The 17,940-nt window shown below is 40.0% G+C and overlaps 1 protein-coding gene across 3 annotated transcripts in view; it reads right to left on the bottom strand.

Moving 5' to 3' along the window:
* The window catches only part of GDPD1 (glycerophosphodiester phosphodiesterase domain containing 1), a 163,957-nt gene that overhangs the window by 129,980 nt on the left and 16,037 nt on the right, over window positions 1–17,940 (bottom strand). The window contains exon 2 of one of the 3 annotated variants that reach the window (XM_073616524.1): window positions 10,017–10,076. The exons of the other annotated variants lie outside the window; for them this stretch is intronic. Within the exon in view, the coding sequence (XP_073472625.1) occupies window positions 10,017–10,047 (31 nt within the window). The 5' untranslated portion in view covers window positions 10,048–10,076. The remainder of the gene's footprint in view (window positions 1–10,016; window positions 10,077–17,940) is intronic. 3 annotated transcript variants of the gene reach the window in all.

The following is a 17,940-nucleotide window of genomic DNA, read 5'->3' as shown; positions in this document are numbered from 1 at the left end:
GAGGAAGTAAACCTTGTTTTTGTCCTTTTTGCTAACCTGTAAAGTACATTGTGTGACACCTGCAAACGAAAACCTGCGTCCATCTTCGCCCATCTTCATTCCAGGGCTGCAGACTCCGGGTGTGGGACTGGCCAGAACTGCGCATCACAACACGCGCTTCTGAAGAAACGGCACGGGTGGCCGTTTCTTCAGAGCGCATTCGCAGGTGACATCATCAATGCAGTTTACAGTAAATATCTCAGAAACGGCGCACGTTAAATCAAGGTTTACCTATAGGTACAAAGTATTATTATACACGATTTATATAGCGCCAACAGTTTACACAGCGCTTTACAATGTAGGGGGGGGGGGGGGAACAGCACAATTACAGTACAGTTCAATACAGGAGGGACCTGCTCATAGAGCTTACATTCTAAAGGGAGGGGGTGGTGGTACAAAATGTAATAGATGCGGGGAATGATTTGATGAGGGAAGGTTTACTTACTCTTTAATGCATAGAATGCTTAAGATAAAAAAAAAAACTTCTGCCTTTAGAACCACTTTAAATGCAAAGCCTGGATGCATAACACTGCATATATTTTTATACAAAATATTCTCAACTTGCTTCTAGCACAGTTGTTCTGGACAGGCTGCAATAATATTGATTTTGATTACTTCCCATGTAGCTGCCAAATTAAACATTTTCCATGATTTTGAATCTGATTACAAGTATTACCCTACAATTTTCTGATCATTATCACAATTGCCTATTGCAGCTTGTAGCCACACTGTCAGAGCAACTAATGCCAGGGCTAAAGGCACATCATGGGACAATAAATTGTTCAGAAAATGAGTTTAACATTTTGTACCACTGGGAATGATTGACCAAATCAGGGGATGTATATATGATTTATAGCAGCCCTTTAGATTTCAGCTTACTCTTTCAGGGCGGAGTATAGAAGAAAGCATACAAGTTTGTTTCTACGTTTAACATCTTTCTTTCCTCCGGTTATTACAAATCAGCCAGTAAAAAAACAAGTATCTGATATGTCAGCGGTCCCAGGGAATGCACTGTATTGTTACTCATGAACACTGCTTCCCTGCTCAGTCACTGTATTATAACAGACCTTGGAAAGAAATCACCCCTATAATAACTGACTGAAGTGTGATTGGAGAAAATACTAAGGTTTCATTTTTCTGTAGTCTCACAGTCACTATTGATGATATTTGTCTTTCTTTATGCCCCACAATTTGATATATTTTTTGATATATTCTGTTATTTCATGTCTAACAATCGATGTATGCCATTTCTATGGATTTATTATATTTCAACATGAGTATTTAATTTTTTTTGATTTATAGCATAATATGATGCCACACCCTAAGTCTCCTGAAGAAGCTCCGCCGAGCGAAACATGTTGAGAAAGTGGTATTATTCATGCATCATGTCTCAGTGAAATTATTGTAAGTAAGATCCTTTGCGAATGTATAATATAGTACTCTGATAAATTGCAGCTAGATCTAAAAAGTGTATGAGTGCACTAAATTGGTATAAAATAAATCAGTGAAATTATTGAATTTTTGAAATTCAAGTCTTGTCTCATGTTTTTTACATGTTTTTTAAATACTTGTAATAAAATGTAACTGTTTTATCCAATATCGTTGATGAATTGATATTCCTAAACCATACAAATAACACCTTTAAAGTCCCGAGGTTTTTTACCTCTAGTCCCCTGTTCTTTTTTTACTGGAGAAAATACTGCATTATGGCCACTAGATGGCACCAAAATATTTATGCTCCCCGACTCTATCTAGTGGCCATGATGTGGTACTTCCCTAATCACACAGTTTTTTTTTTTTTTCAATGAATAATATTCAGTCTGCAAGGAGAATATAGCCTGAGAACGTTTGATTTAGCCACATCCACACAGAATGAATTTACATGTACCGGTAGTTTAGATGGATGAACAGCTATGTGAATATTTATTTTTGTTTAGAAATGCACTTCTTAAAAGTACAAAGGATAATTCCATAGTAATAAAAAAAAAATAATATTCCAATGGAAAAAATCCTGCTATTTTTTACAATAAAAATCTGTGAGACTTGTATGAAAAACTTCAGCAGCTATTTTCTCAAGAGCACATTAGAAAGTAGAAGAAAGTGACTATAGGGAACACACACATTGTCCTTTCAGATGCTTTTATATAAGTGTCTGAGCAAATATTAGCGAGAGCTACACAAGCACAACATTATCCTGATTAGACTGCTGCTTGATTATACAGCTTGCCACAGACAGCCAAAAGCAAAGAGCAGTATGATGCCTTGTACCTGACAAACACCGTGTTCAGAAAATACAAAGACAACCTTTATATGACCCTCTCCACAGATTGTTCTGTAGGAAACATTTCTGCTTAGTATTGACATTACATCATTGCAGCATAGCACCCCTGCACTACACTGTACTATATCATCCTGTCTCCTGAAACATAATTCCACCTTTGAAAAAAGAAATATGTTATATACCGGCCCTTCTCAGCTAAGTTGCTTCCAGAAGCTGCTAGGGGTTCCTTGAGAAATAAGCAATTTCTTCTCTATGGGTCGGTTTACATCAAAAAGTGTTTCCCACACTGCAGGTGAACCCGCTGCCCTTGTGACCTGCAATACGGGTTCCAATGTATTGTTAATGGCACCCCAAAATGCAGATCACAAATGAAGCTCGTTTGCATGCACCAAATCGCAGGATTCAGCAATACCATATGATTTGGTGGACGCAAACACGCTGCATCTGCGATCGCCATGTGGGGTACCATTAACAATACAATGCATAGGCTGCCAAAATCACACTGCATGGGAATGTGCACGTTCTGGTCAGAACTGACACTAAAATCAAACCTCTAACACCAATTATCTTTTTAATATATCTATATGGGGATATTCTTACCACTGATCACCATTTCATGGAGCATGACCAGCAGCAAAAGTAGAATTTTTCTGACTGGCCATAGGTTTGATGGGGCCCTTCTCCCACTGACCACCAGTCATAGGTGTGCACAGCCTATTGCATTAGGGTGTGCACCCCAAAGCTCAACCACATATGCATGCGTGTGTGTGTGTGTGTGTGTGTGTGTGTGTGTGTGTGTGTGTGTGTGTGTGTGTGTGTGTGTGTGTGTATATATATATATATATATATATATATATATATATATATATATATATATATATATATATACACAGTTGTGCTTATAAGTTTACATACCCTGGCAGAATTTATGATTTCTTGGCCATTTTTCAGAGAATATAAATGATAACACAAAAACATTTCTTTCACTCATGGTTAGTGTTTGGCTGAAGCCATTTATTATCAAGCAACTGTGTTTATTCTTTTTAAAATCTTAATGACAACAGAAACTACCCAAATGACCCTGATCAAAAGTTTACATACCCTGGTGATTTTGGCCTGATAACAGGCACACAAGTCGACACAAAGGGGTTTGAATGGCTATTAAAGATAACCATCCTCACCTGTGATCTGTTTGCTTGTAATTAGTGTGTGTAAAAGGTCATTGAGTTTCTGAACTCCAGACAGACCCTTATATCCTTCATCCATTGTTGCACTGACGTTTCTGGATTCTGAGTCATGGAGAAAGCAAAATAATTGTCAAAGGATCTGCGGGAAAAGGTAGTTGAGCTGTATAAAACAGGAAAGGGATATAAAAAGATATCTAATGAATTGAGAATGACAATCAGCAGTGTTCAAACTCGAATCAAGAAGTGAAAAATTAGAGGTTCTGTTGAAACCAAACCAGGGTCGGGTAGACCAACTAAAATTTCAGCCACAACTGCCAGGAAAATTGTTCAGGTTGCAAAGAAAAACCCACAAATACCTTCAAGTGAAATACAGGACTCTCTGAAAACATGTGGTGTGGCTGTTTCAAGATGCACAATAAGGAGGCACTTGAAGAAAGATGGGCTGCATGGTCGAGTCGCCAGAAGAAAGCCATTACTACACAAATGCCACAAAGTATCCCGCTTACAATACGCCAAACAGCACAGAGACAAGCCTCAAACCTTCTGCCACAAAGTCATTTGGAGTGATGAGACCAAAATTGAGCTTTTTGGCCACAACCATCAACACTACATTTGGAGAGGAGTCAAGAAGGCCAATAATGAAAAGTACACTATTCTTACTGTGAAACACTGGAGGTGGATCGCTGATGTTTTGGGGATATGTGAGCTACAAAGGTACAGGAAATTTGGTCAAAATCGATGGCAAGATGAATGCAGTATGTTATCAAAAAATACTGTAGGAAAATTCGCATTTATCAGCCAGAAAGTTGCGCATGAGTTGTACTTGGAGATTCCAACATGACAATTATCCAAAACACGGCCACGTCGACCTGTCATTGGCTACAGCAGAATAAAGTGAAGGTTCTGGAGTGGCCATCTCAGTCTCCTGACTTCAATATCATTGAGCTACTCTGGGGAGATCTCAAAAGTGCAGTTCATGCAAGACAGCCCAAGAATTTACAGCAACTGGAGGCCTTTTGCCAAGAGGAATGGGCAGCTTTACCATCTGAGAAGAGCCTCATCCACAAATACCACAAAATACTTCAAGCTGTCACTGATTTTAAAGGAGGCAATACACGGTATTAAGAACCCGGGTACGTAAACTTTTGATCAGGGTCATTTGGGTAGTTTCTGTTGCCATTATGATTTAAAAAGAGTAAACACAGCTGATTGATGATAAATGGCTTCAGCCAAACACTAACCATGAGTGAAAGAAAAGTTTCTGTGTTATCATTCATATTCTCTGAAAAATGGGCAAAAAATCAAATTCTGGCTGGGTATGCAAACTTATGAGCACAACTGTAATATATATATATCAGTAGGGCAGTGGACAGTCTCAGTAGAGCAGTAGACAATGTCAGTAGAGCAGTGGTCAGTGTATTTTTATTTTTTTATTATTACTTTTTTACCATTTTATTTTCTACAATTATTTTTACAATAATGCTTTAATATTTTTTTTTTACAATTTTAGGAGCCCTGTTGGGGGGCTTTGGTGAAATATCAGGGGTCTAAACAGACCCAAAATTTCTCACTTTCGAGACAGCAAAACGGATTGAGGACAGAGATTCCCCAGCCCCTTTCCTGTGCACATGCTTATGCCACCAGTGTAGGGGGGCCCCTCACTCAGTGATTGCCAATGTAATGTGGTACTTCTCCCAATGGCCACCAATATAAAGGAGCCCTACTCCAATGACAACCAATGTAAGGGAGCTCTTCACTGGCCTAAAATTGGTATATTAGGGGGCACGTGTTACAGACCACCAATGCAGTAACACTAATATTTACAATCTCGCCATTTTTCTCGCCATTATTATTTGTTCCATTATTATTATTGAAAATAAATTGTTATATAAAGCAACCCAGGGTGTTAAACAGTTTATGCAATGTTCCTTATTCTCCAACTTATTCCCATATCTCCACTTACTGTTCACGCCATGGTACGCTGTGCTGTAGATATATTGTGCTGTAGGTACTATTAGCAGGGGTTCCCCGGTATGAATGTTATTTAAAGTGTTTCTCCGTGTTAAAAAGATTGAGAACGGCCAATATAAATTTTATATTTCACCAACATAATTATTTAAAGGGTTCACCTTTGTACACTTTTTTTTTCTAAATTCCAGCTCCCCTATGCACCAATACAGCATTCATGTACTTTTTTTGCAAAAATATCAAAGCTTTACATTAAATTTACAGTCACTTACTTTTCTTGTCCTAATCCACGTTTCCAGACATTTCCATAAGTAATGTCTTCTTCCTGATCAGACTTTAGGTCATGACACAGGAAGGAGTTGACCAGCTGACCTCATTAGCACACACCCTGCATCATCTACCCTCCCACTCCCAGGTGCACGTTTTTTAAATGAAATGCAATCAATCAGTGATCACCCTTCTCACTAAATCAGATTGTATAGTGTATGGCCATGTTTATACACCTAAAAAAGTGTACAAAGGTGAAATTACCCTCTAAATTTTATCTTATGATGATCCATTTTCCAACATTGCTTGTACTGTCGCCACAAAAAAAAAAAAAAGTAACTGCCAATTTAAATTCTGTCTTCATCTCAGACAGGTTTGTAACCCTTGGTATTTTTCTGTAAACTGTAAAACATGGCTGTGAGAGTGCATGTGATGTCCGGATTCCTATTTTGGTGGTCCTAGCTGCTGCAGAGAAAGGCACCGTTCTCTGCAGTATGTCACTGTGAGACCAAGAGAGCCCGATTATTATACAGAATTTATATAGTGCCAACATTTTACGCAGCGCTTTGATGACACTCCACAGAGGACAGGTCCTTGGCACCAACAGGAAGTGGAGTGGAGTGCTTGACTTCATTCAACCTAGAAGAGGAATGGCTGCAGGAGACTATGGGGTTGATCTACTAAAGGCAAAATAGACTGTGCATGTTTCAAGTGCAATTGCTACAGAACTTAGTAAATGAGGTGAAGATCTGCCAACTTCTATCATTCAAACATGTGGAAGCACAAAAGCCGTCTTTTTTTTTTCCATTTTACTTACATGTGATTGGGTACTCTTTGCAAAGTGAAGCTTAAACTTATTTACTGAGCTCTGGAGCAACTGCCCTTGCAAAGGGCGTAGTCTATTTGCCTTTAGTAAATCAACCCCTAAGTTAGTGTTATAGTAAGTATTGTAGCAGGAGATCCTTTTTTTTTCTTTCAACATTCTTTATTTAAAAGGGTAACTCCACTTTAGTGGGGAAATAAAATAGCAAATAAAAAAATATATAGCGTATACAATTGCGAAGTCATATTGTAATTGAATGTTATTAAAAATTACCTTGCCTTTTCAATCTGTAGCTCTGTAATTTTCTACAATGCAATATGGCTACCTGGAGCAGTACTGTGCACAGAATGTGTACAGAAGGCCCCCCAGAAACATAATTTCCTGCTTGTGCGATTGGCCCACTGATTTTCTCAGAAGTTTACACTAAGATACAAGTCAGATTTCAGGCATCCCCTGCAACAAAAATGTAATTTTTGGTGAGATACTCCCAATAGGAAATCACGTCTAAAGGGATGCAGACCCAGCAGCTTTCCTTATTAGAGCCCTGCAGGTACAGCAGCTGATTGATAATTATAACACCACTCCCATTAGATTCACTTTTCCACATGGACACAGACAAACACACAGGGATTTCTTCAGAATAACAAAAAGGTAGGAATCTACAACAAAGTTTGTTAAAATACTTGTAATGTACATAGAGGGAGTGGAGTAAAGCTTTAAAGATTTTACATACAGATAGGGATGTTTCCCAGACAAGCTCAAAGTGCAGGATAAGCCATTGCCACTGCAATATAACATACTAGACAAAACAGTGCTCTTTCGCAAACAATGAGTTATCTGCCAAGTCAGGATTAGGTAACGAGCTGAAGAAAAATATACATCCCATCTGTGTATTTTAACAGAAAAAAAACCACAGAAGCTAGATTTTCAGCATAATGACTACTACCAAAATTCACAAGAGGTGCTTTCATAGGCCCATTTCACACTAATGAACAAATCCGTTCCACTTGTCAGTTTTTCAGGCGGACCCGATCGGACAATCCATAGCTGTCTCTGGAGCAGCGGATGTCAGCGGACAAGTGTCCACTGACACCAGCCAGCGTCCAATTCTGTTTGCTAAAAACAGACAGATGGGGATCCGTTCCCCATCCATCTGGCGGATTGGATGTCCATTGGATGGAAATGGACAGGCGGCTCGTTTCTATCCAACATGCCCCATATAGAATAGCGGGCTGTGTCCATGTCTGCTCTGCATAACAGAGGGGACACAGACCTGTCATCTATCTGCCTGCTCAGCGGGGATCAGTGGAGAGATTCACTTGTCGAAGTCCACGCCCTCTGAAAGGGGACTAAAGGCAAATAGACTGTGCACTCTGCAAACGCAGTTGCTCCAGAGCTTAGTACATTAGGGGAATCTCTGCTGACTTCCATCATCCATTATTGTGAAGCAAAATGCTGTTTTTTTTTTTTTTTTTTCCTTACATGTGATTGGATATTCTATGTAAAGTGAAGCGTTACCTCATTTACTAAGCTCTGGAGCAACTGCACTTGCAGAGTGCACTGTCTATTTACCTTTAGTAAATCAAATCCATTGATTTAAAAGAAAATTAAGATGGGGATAGGATGTTTAACTGCTTGCCGACCAGCCACTGGTCGCCGGTCGGCTCTCCTGCGCAAATCGCCGTAGCTATACGGTGGCTCGCGATAGCAGGCGTGCTCGCGGGTCGGGCAGACTCGATGTCCGCTGGCAGCCCGCAATCGCCAGAGCCAGAACGGGGAACTACCTTTGTAAACAAGGCGATTCCCCGTCCTGACAGGTGGCATGACAGATCTACTGTTCCCAGTGATCGGGAACAGTGATCTCTGTCATGTTTCAGTGAGCCCATCCCCCTTACAGTTAGAACGCCGAAGCCCCATAGTAACTCTATGGGTGGCGTCACTTCCCATTCATTTCACAGCCGTTGTCGTCCTCTGCAGAGCTTCCGCTGCAGGAGATTGGGTCGGATCTCCTGCAGAAAAGGTATATATACTGATTTTTTCTTTTTTTTTAGGGCTAGAGAGGTTAGTGTTAGAATGTTGGTGGCTATAGATGCAGGGATTTTAGTTTTAGTCTGGACTTCCACTTTAACTTCTAAAAAAAAAAAAACACGGAGGCCGACGTCTGACTTTCAGGATCTGCGTACTTGTCCCATGCCATTGACACTGATCCAGAGGGTCAGCAGGAAAGTAAAATGTTCAGAAGCAAGTCAGCTATAGTGGGCTCTATATTCTTAGAAACAAAAAATGTCTTTAGGTTCTCCAGATAAGAGTTTAGTGTAACAAACAGAAATAAAAGGTGAGAACAAGGTGCAACAATATATATTTGTAGAGCTGTCATCTGACATGATCAAATATTTCTCAGTACTGTTTTATCAGCACACGGGCAAATGTGTCATATATTGGCAGATCACTCATCTGATATGATCAAATGTTTCTCAGCACTGTTGTACCAGCACACGGGCAAACACAAAAGTGCACTTTTTCTCGAATTTAAATAATGTTTCTGATATGACTGGAGATAATTTGCGCAACTATGTAACCATGTTAGAGATCTCATGAATTAGCTTTGCACAATTATCTAGCATGTCTAATAGGGTGGATTGAGGGGGCTTATCTAAAGTCATGCAGGTGCTAAATCTTCCTGCAGCTTTTGATCTGTTACAAGAAATCATTGTGGAGCATAAAATGTCATTTAGATTTTTCTAGGATAGTACATTTATGCTTTAACCTCTTTCCAACTAGATGTCTCAACAAAAACCCCTGACAGAACGTTTATTATGTCACCAGTTCTGACAGCTAGCAATGTGCACAGTAGCCTGCTAGTTGTCAAGCCATAATGTATCTGACAGCTGTGGTATTTACTAACAATCATGAATCAATCAGTGTGGTTCCTGATCATGCCATCACTATGACATAGTCATCTGGTCACGTGCAAGCTGTCAAGTGTATTATAAACAAAGCTTACAGCTTGCAGAGCCATACCAGCAATTGATATGTTCTTAAAAAATAGGCATCTTGGCTTAAAAAACCTCTAGTACTAAATTAGCGAGAAGACAGCAGTAAAGGTTATTGATGCAAGTGCAAAAAAAAATTAAAAATGTCATAAATGCATTTTGTGGTTGGCGGTTTATATTATATGTGATATTTCTGCCACTAGCCACTAGCTTACTGCTTTCCTTTATATATATTCCTAATGTTAAAAGCAAAATTTTCAAATGATGTACAGGAAAGCTAGACGCAAAAAAAAAAAAAAATATATATATATATATATATATATATATATATATATATATATATATATATATATATACACACACACACACACACACACACACATACATACACACACACAGACACAGTGGGGAGAACAAGTATTTGATAAACTGCCGATTTTGCAGGTTTTCCTACTTACAAAGCATGTAGAGGTCTGTAATTTTTATCATAGGTACTCTTCAACTGTGAGAGACGGAATCTAAAACAGAAAATTTAAAAATCATACAGTGTGATTTTCTGGATAACTAATTTGCATTTTATTGCATGACATAAGTATTTGATACATCAGAAAAGCAGAACTTAATATTTGGTACAGAAACATTTGTTTGCAATTACAGAGATCATACGTTTCCTGTAGTTCTTGACCAGGTTTGCACACATTGTAGCCTCGGATTTTGGCCCACTTCTCCATACAGACCGTCTACAGATCCTTCAAGTTTTGGGGTTGTCGCTGGGCAATACGGACTTTCAGCTCCCTCCAAACATTTTCTATTGGGTTCAGGTCTGGAGACTGGCTAGGCCACTCCAAGACCTTGAGATGCTTCTTACGGAGCCACTCCTTAGTTGCCTTGGCTGTGTGTTTTGGGTCATTGTCATGCTGAAAGACCCAGCCACGACCCATTTTCAATGCTCTTACTGAGGGAAGGAGGTTGTTGGCCAAGATCTCGCAATACATGGCCCCATCCATCCTCTTCTCAATACGGTGCAGTCGTCCTGTCCCCTTTGCAGGAAAAGCAGCCCCAATGAATGTTTCCACCTCCATGCTTCACGGTTGGGATAGTGTTCTTGGGGTTGTACTCATCCTTCTTCTTCCTCCAAACATGGCGAGTGGAGTTTAGACCAAAAAGCTCTATTTTTGTCTCATCAGACCACAAGACCTTCTCCTATTTCTCCTCTGGATCATCCAGATGGTCATTGGTAAACTTCAGACGGGCCTGGACATGCGCTGGCTTGAGCAGGGGGACCTTGCGTGCGCTGCAGGATTTTAATCCATGACGGCGTAGTGTGTTATTAATGGTTTTCTTTGAGATTGTGGTCCCAGCTCTCTTCAGGTCATTGACCAGGTCCTGCCGTGTAGTTCTGGGCTGATCCCTCACCTTCCTCATGATCATTGATGGCCCACGAGGTGAGATCTTGCATGGAGCCCCAGACCGAGGGAGATTGACCGTCATCTTGAACTAATATATATGTTAAAAAAATGACTGTGTGTAATATATTTATATATAATTTTTTTATTGCTGTGTGTGTGTGTGTGTGTGTGTGTGTGTGTGTGTGTGTGTGTGTGTGTGTGTATGTATATATATATATATATATATATACACACACACACACACACATATACACACACACATACACTGTATATAAAATTGCCAAACACCTGTGTAGGAGGGACCCTTAACTGCTAGTCCTAATGTTCAATTTTTATTATGAATTCCTTAAATCTTTAGCAGTATGAGTTGGGATCTGTTATTAGAAGTACATCTTCTCTGGCAATATCTGTCCCTATAGTTATTAAAATTGTTATTGCTTTTAACCTGAAGAGTAAAACTTAGCCTGCCTCAAACATTCAGTCCCTATAGGCTTTGACCTTAATGCTAAAATTGTGCTTACACATTTTACTAATTTGTGTGTACTACATCATATAAATGAATGTCACATCCACTGCTCTAAATGTAAACTACTTTGGTCTTTGTACACATTCTACAGTTGTATAACATACTGTGATGCATACGTTGTGTTTACGCAAGGTTATGTCTACCTTCGTAACTTCCTGAGAATTAAAGAGGAGTTTCACATTATGCCATTTTGTTTTCCCAACAATAAAAAAGTTCAAAGAGTACTACAATGTACGGTGGAGTAACTACAAAGCCAAGTCCCCCAGCTTAGCATCCTTTTCCTTTGCAGCACCTAGCATTTTGCATTAGAGGTCAATGGCCTTTATGGCAGACAAAATAATAGTCCACTTTATCACACTACCCCTAATGTACTGTAAGTTCCCCTAAACGGGGGGGGCTTATGTAGTATTCCGGTAACATTGATATTCAGTGGCCTGTACTGCACAGCTAATAGCCTCATTTATTATCACACAGGCTGAGCTTTCTTCTTGGCATGGTTGCCTCTTTTGCCTGTATCATCAGCCAATATTCCTCACTCGCTGACAGCAATTAAGCTGGCTTGAATGGGAGTGATCTTTGCACAGAAAGTAGTCCTTACTTTTCAAAGCCAACTTTGGTTTTCATAGGAGAGGAAGGTAGGGGGACAACACCTTGCAGAACCAAAATGGGCTTCCCTGCTCCCTGGCATTAAACTTGTGACATTGTAATATATATAATTTGTTAAATTAACTGCAATCTTGTTACCACTGTAAGCTGTGACAAGATATAAAACTGCCTTAGACTGGCCATACATTATACAATTTTCTTGTACAATTCTTCTTTATATTTAACAAAACCATATAATATGAGGTCAAGCCTAAACACTTTCAATTTGTATGCAATCAGCCAGGCCCTTGCACTACATAGTTGAAGGTCTTTTTCGCTGGCCTAGAGAGCTCCACATCACATCACATCATAATTAGGGTTCTATTCAGACTCAGCCCTTAATTAGGTTTTGCCCTAGTGATAAATCCTATGAAATAAACATATCCCCCCCAAACACAAAAAACCCAAATCCAAAAAACTGGACTAAACTGACTCATTATACTCTTACTATCTTATCTAAAGCTGGCTTTAGTAACACCTGGCTCTATATACCTAATTTTAAAAACTGAAAGATCTGGTTGGAACACTGTCAGATGAAGAGTAGCAGCCCCTAGAGAAAGACATGTGGTCTGTGACGAAACGCGTCAGTGAGGAGCTTTTAACGTCATTGCGCAAACCCGGAAGTGGACGGACCATGCTTTTCTGCTCAGGTGATGCTGATTCCTAGGGGCAATGCTTTACATTTTAAAGTGAACATACCATTGTGCACAGGTTTTAAGTGCACTATTCCTGTGCTTTTCTTATAGTTTTTAATAAAGAATGCTTTTTAAACGGTAAAGCATGATGATGGTCTTTTATTATTTTTGAACCAAAAAGCGGACTGGAGGAGTGATAACATTTGCTGTACCTATTACTAAAGATCAGGAGAGAGAAGGTGGTCTAATGATGAATTTGGAGATATCCACAGGAGAGGTTTGAAAGCCCCTAAATAGGGGAAAGAATATGGTGACCTATTTTTTTATACGGTAGGTCAATTTTTTCAGGGGAGCGCACTTTGTGACAGTTGGTGGAATACATGAAGGAATTATCATAAACACAAGTGGAGTGTATGTTTACTTTAATACATGGACATTTTTTTATGCATTGTGATTTTTTTAGTTTGGTTTGCACATTGTATTATGAAATGTAGAAGAATTAGTGAAATAAAATAAAAAAGTGGACCAAAAAAAAAAAATTGCTGGCAAATTACAACTTTGGAAACTTTTTTCTGATTGCAAACAAAGTGGCTGGGAATTCCCTTCATCTATACCAGACACTTGTCCTGGATGAGGGTTAGGTGTAGATGTTAACAGAGGACCCTCACACATGCTAAAAAAATAAATAAAAAAATAAATACAAAAAGCATGGAGTTCTCCCTAAAAATACATAGCATCTTTGATAACTGTCTGGTATGGATGTCAAGGAAAAAAATATCAGGCCTCTAAATAGGAGTTGTACCTCGTTAATGAGGACAAGGGCCTCCTCCTTAGTACCAAAAATATGTAGCAGAATACATATTGACCTAAATTTGTGAAGAAATTCGATTTTTTTGACTTTTTTTTATTGGGTATGTTTTATAGCAGAAAGTAAAAAAATGTTTTTTTTTCAAAATTGTCGGTCTTTTTTTGTTTATAGCTAAAAAAATAAAAACCGCAGAGGTGATCAAATATCACCAAAAGAAAGGTCTATTTGTGGGGAAATAAAGGACATCAATTTTATTTGGGTACAATGCCGCACAATTGTCAGTTTTGTATCCCAAAAAATGGTCAGGAGTTGGGTAAATCCTTCCGGGGCTGAAGTGGTTAAAGCGAAGTTCAACCCAAAAGTGTAACTTCCACTCATTTGTCTCCTCTCCCCCTCTGGTGCCACAATTGGCACCTTTCAGGGGGGGACAGGATACCTGTCTTTGACAGGAATCCTGTTCCCACTTCCTGGAGTCCGGGCCACGGCCTGCGACATCACCGCAGGGCTCCCTCCTCTTTTCCCTGTCACCGGTCCAGTAGGAGAGAGGAGCGGGGCCTCACACATGCACAGTAGGGTTCCCAGCGTGAAGCCGTAAGGCTACACTGCCGGGTACCCTTACCCACAATGACGGTGGCAGCAGCCAACAGCTGATGGAAACATCAGCTGCAGTGCCGACATCGCTGGACCCCAGGACAGGTAAGTGTCCTATTGTTAAAAGCCAGCAGTTGCAGTATGTGTAGCTGCTTGCTTTTCTTTTTTTTTTTTGGGGGGGGGGGGGGACACCACTTTAAACATTTTTTTTTCTTTTCTTTACAATTTTTTTCTTTTTTTACACTTTTGTTTTTTTATACTTTTATTAGAGCAGTTCAATGTCACCATAGTATCGCTGATTGCTGTTATAGTGATAAACACTGTAACAGCAATTGTTTGAACTGTCATGAATGGGTTTCTATTCATGACAGCTTGGTTTCTGTAGACATGCTGTGATTGGCTACAGCTAATCACATGGTACAGTGTGATGTGATTGGCCCAGGTACAATGTCATAGCTGTGGGCCAATCAGAGCATCACTACAGAATGCACAGCTGTTATGAATGAAACTCATTCATAGCTGTTGTGTATGCATTGTAATCATGTGATCGCATACCAATCACAAGATCCCCTGGTTGCTCAAAGCAGTCAGGTACCAGAACTGTAATCGGGAGCAGCATGACAGTGCGCATGTGCTAAGCCTCCCTGTGTTGCTCGCCCACAGAAAAAGTACTGTGGTTAGCCTAAAGCGGTTAAAGCAATCTGAGAAATTAAAAAATAAATAAATAAATAAATAAATAAAATATGCCTGTGTAATCAGATATTAACCCTTAATTGACCCTAATCAGTCCTAATTAATTCCTTCCCCTTCTCTCCTTACAGTGGATGTAAACCCTCACATATACCCAGTGAAGTGAACAGCCTCAGATGGTACACAGAGATGAAACAAATCTCCCTACATAGGTTTTACATGTATAGCTTCTGTCTTCAGCTTTATATACTGTTTAGAAAGTGCACATCGTGTTAGGAGATTTTTTCTTCCTGTTCAACACTGCAGTGAAGGCTGGGCATACAGCCAAGACAGCTGATTGGAGAAAAGGCACACACCCCTACTCCTCATAGGTAGAGACTTTCAGATCTGTTTCTTGAATCGTTCAGGGCTCTGAAAGATTATAGCATCCTCCCCAACCCAAAACTCTGGCTGCTTTTATCACAGCTGACAGAAGAAGGGAGCAGGAGACAGCTACAGGACATAGTGCTTTGAAGAGAGATGAGAAAACACTGCAGATACAGTGGGGACGGAAAGTATTCAGACCCCCTTAAATTTTTCACTCTTTGTTATATGGCAGCCATTTGCTAAAATCATTTATGTTCATTTTTTTCCTCATTAATGTACATACAACACCCCATATTGACAGAAAATTGTTGACATTTTTGCAGATTTATTAAAAAAGAAAAACTGAAATATCACATGGTCCTAAGTATTCAGACCCTTTGCTGTGACACTTATATATTTAACTCAGGTGCTGTCCGTTTCTTCTGCTCATCCTTGAGATGGTTCTACACCTTCATTTGAGTCCAGCTGTGTTTGATTATACTTGGACTTGATTAGGAAAGCCACACACCTGTCTATATAAGACCTTACAGCTCACAGTGCATGTCAGAGCAAATGAGAATCATGAGGTCAAAGGAACTGCCTGAAGAGCTCAGAGACAGAATTGTGGCAAGGCACAGATCTGGCCAAGGTTACAAAAAAAAATTCTGCTGCACTTAAGGCTCCTAAGAGCACAGTGGCCTCCATAATCCTTAAATGGAAGACCTTTGGGACGACCAGAAACCTTCCTAGAGCTGGCCGTTCGGCCAAACTGAGCTATCGGGGGAGAAGAGCCTTGGTGAGAGAGGTAAAGAAGAACCCAAAGATCACTGTGGCTGAGCTCCAGAGATGCAGTCGGGAGATAGGAGAAAGTTGTAGAAAGTCCACCATCACTGCAGCCCTCCACCAGTCAGGGCTTTATGGCAGAGTGGCCCGACAGAAGCCTCTCCTCAGTGCAAGAAACATGAAAGCCCACATGGAGTTTGCTAAAAAAAACACCTGAAGGACTCCAAGATGGTGAGAAATAAGATTCTCTGGTCTGATGAGACCAAGATAGAACTTTTTGGCCTTAATTCTAAGCGGTATATGTGGAGAAAACCAGGCACTGCTCATCACCTGTCCAATACAGTCCCAACAGTGAAGCATGGTGGTGGCAGCATCATGCTGTGGGGGTGTTTTTCAGCTGCAGGGACAGGACGACTGGTTGCAATCGAAGGAAAGATGAATGCGGCCAAGTACAGGGATATCCTGGATGAAAACCTTTTCCAGAGTGCTCAGGACCTCAGACTGGGCCGAAGGTTTACCTTCCAACAAGACAATGACCCTAAAAGCACACAGCTAAAATAACGAAGGAGTGGCTTCACAACAACTCCGTGATGTTTTTGAATGGCCCAGCCAGAGCCCTGACTTAAACCCAATTGAGCAACCCTGGAGAGACCTAAAAATGGCTGTCCACCAACGTTTACCATCTAACCTGACAGAACTGGAAAGTATCTGCAAGGAGGAATGGCAGAGGATACCCAAATCCAGGTGTGAAAAACTTGTTGCATCTTTCCCAAAAAGACTCATGGCTGTATTAGATCAAAAGAATGTTTCTACTAAATACTGCGCAAAGGGTCTGAAAACTTAGGACCATGTGATATTTCAGTTTTTCTTTTTTAATAAATCTGCAAAAATGTCAACAATTCTGTGTTTTTCTGTCAATATGGGGTGCTGTGTGTACATTAGTGAGGAAAAAAAAATTAACCAAAATGATTTTAGCAAATGGCTGCAATATAACAAATAGTGAAAAATTTAAGGGGGTCTGAATACTTTCCGTCCCCACTGTATATGTGCCCAGTTCAAATTTCATGAATCTGGTTTACATCCACTTTAATCATCATTTTCCTGCTGTTTTTATCTATTTTTCTAACTAGTAACATTTAAACGTTTTGTGTTTATTCTTTGTGTTCTTTCACTTGTTCAGTGTCGCATTAAAAAAAAGGACAACATTGAAAACAAAAAACCTTTATTAATAACTTTGCAATGCTTTGTACCAGAATCATAATTTTTGTGTTATTTTTAAAATGGGAAAATGTTTAAAATAAAATGTATACTTTATTATATTCTTTTAAATTAACACTAATCAAAGTAGACAAAAAGTGTGTTCTTTTAGATGTATTACATTTTTCTATGGATTGCATAAAAATATAATCATTATTGCAATATAGTATCACCAAAGGAAAGTCTTGTTTGTCCTTTAAAAAAATATACACTTTGCAACTACCGTATTTAATCGGCGTATAACACGCACTTTTTACCCCTGAAAATATGGGGCAAATCGTGGGTGCGTGTTATATGCTGATATAGGCTGCCTCGGATGGGAAGGAGGGGGCGAGCACCGGCAGATTAGACAGAGCCAGATCTCCTGTGTACTCGGCTCAGCTCAGCTCGCAGTCATGCCCAGTCCCGCCTCCTGGACAGCTCCTAGCATTTACGTCCCGGCATTGGCCTGGTGTTATGTCCATCATAGGAGTCTGGCCAGGGGGCGGGACTAGGCGTGACTACGAGCCGAGCTGTGTACACAGGAGATCCGGCTCTGTCTAATCTGGCAATGGTGAGGCTGCAGATGGGCACGGAGCAGGTTGCAATGATGGGCAATGGCAAAGCTGTAGATGGGCAATGGCAAGGCTGCAGATGGGCACTGATTAGGCTGCAATGATGGTCAATGGCGAGGCTGCAAATGGGCAATGGCAA

Source organism: Aquarana catesbeiana, linkage group LG02 (assembly GCF_042186555.1).
Source record: "Aquarana catesbeiana isolate 2022-GZ linkage group LG02, ASM4218655v1, whole genome shotgun sequence".
NCBI classification, from domain to species: domain Eukaryota; kingdom Metazoa; phylum Chordata; class Amphibia; order Anura; family Ranidae; genus Aquarana; species Aquarana catesbeiana.
Note: the sequence above shows the minus strand (reverse complement) of the source record. Positions and strands in the feature narration are given on the sequence as shown.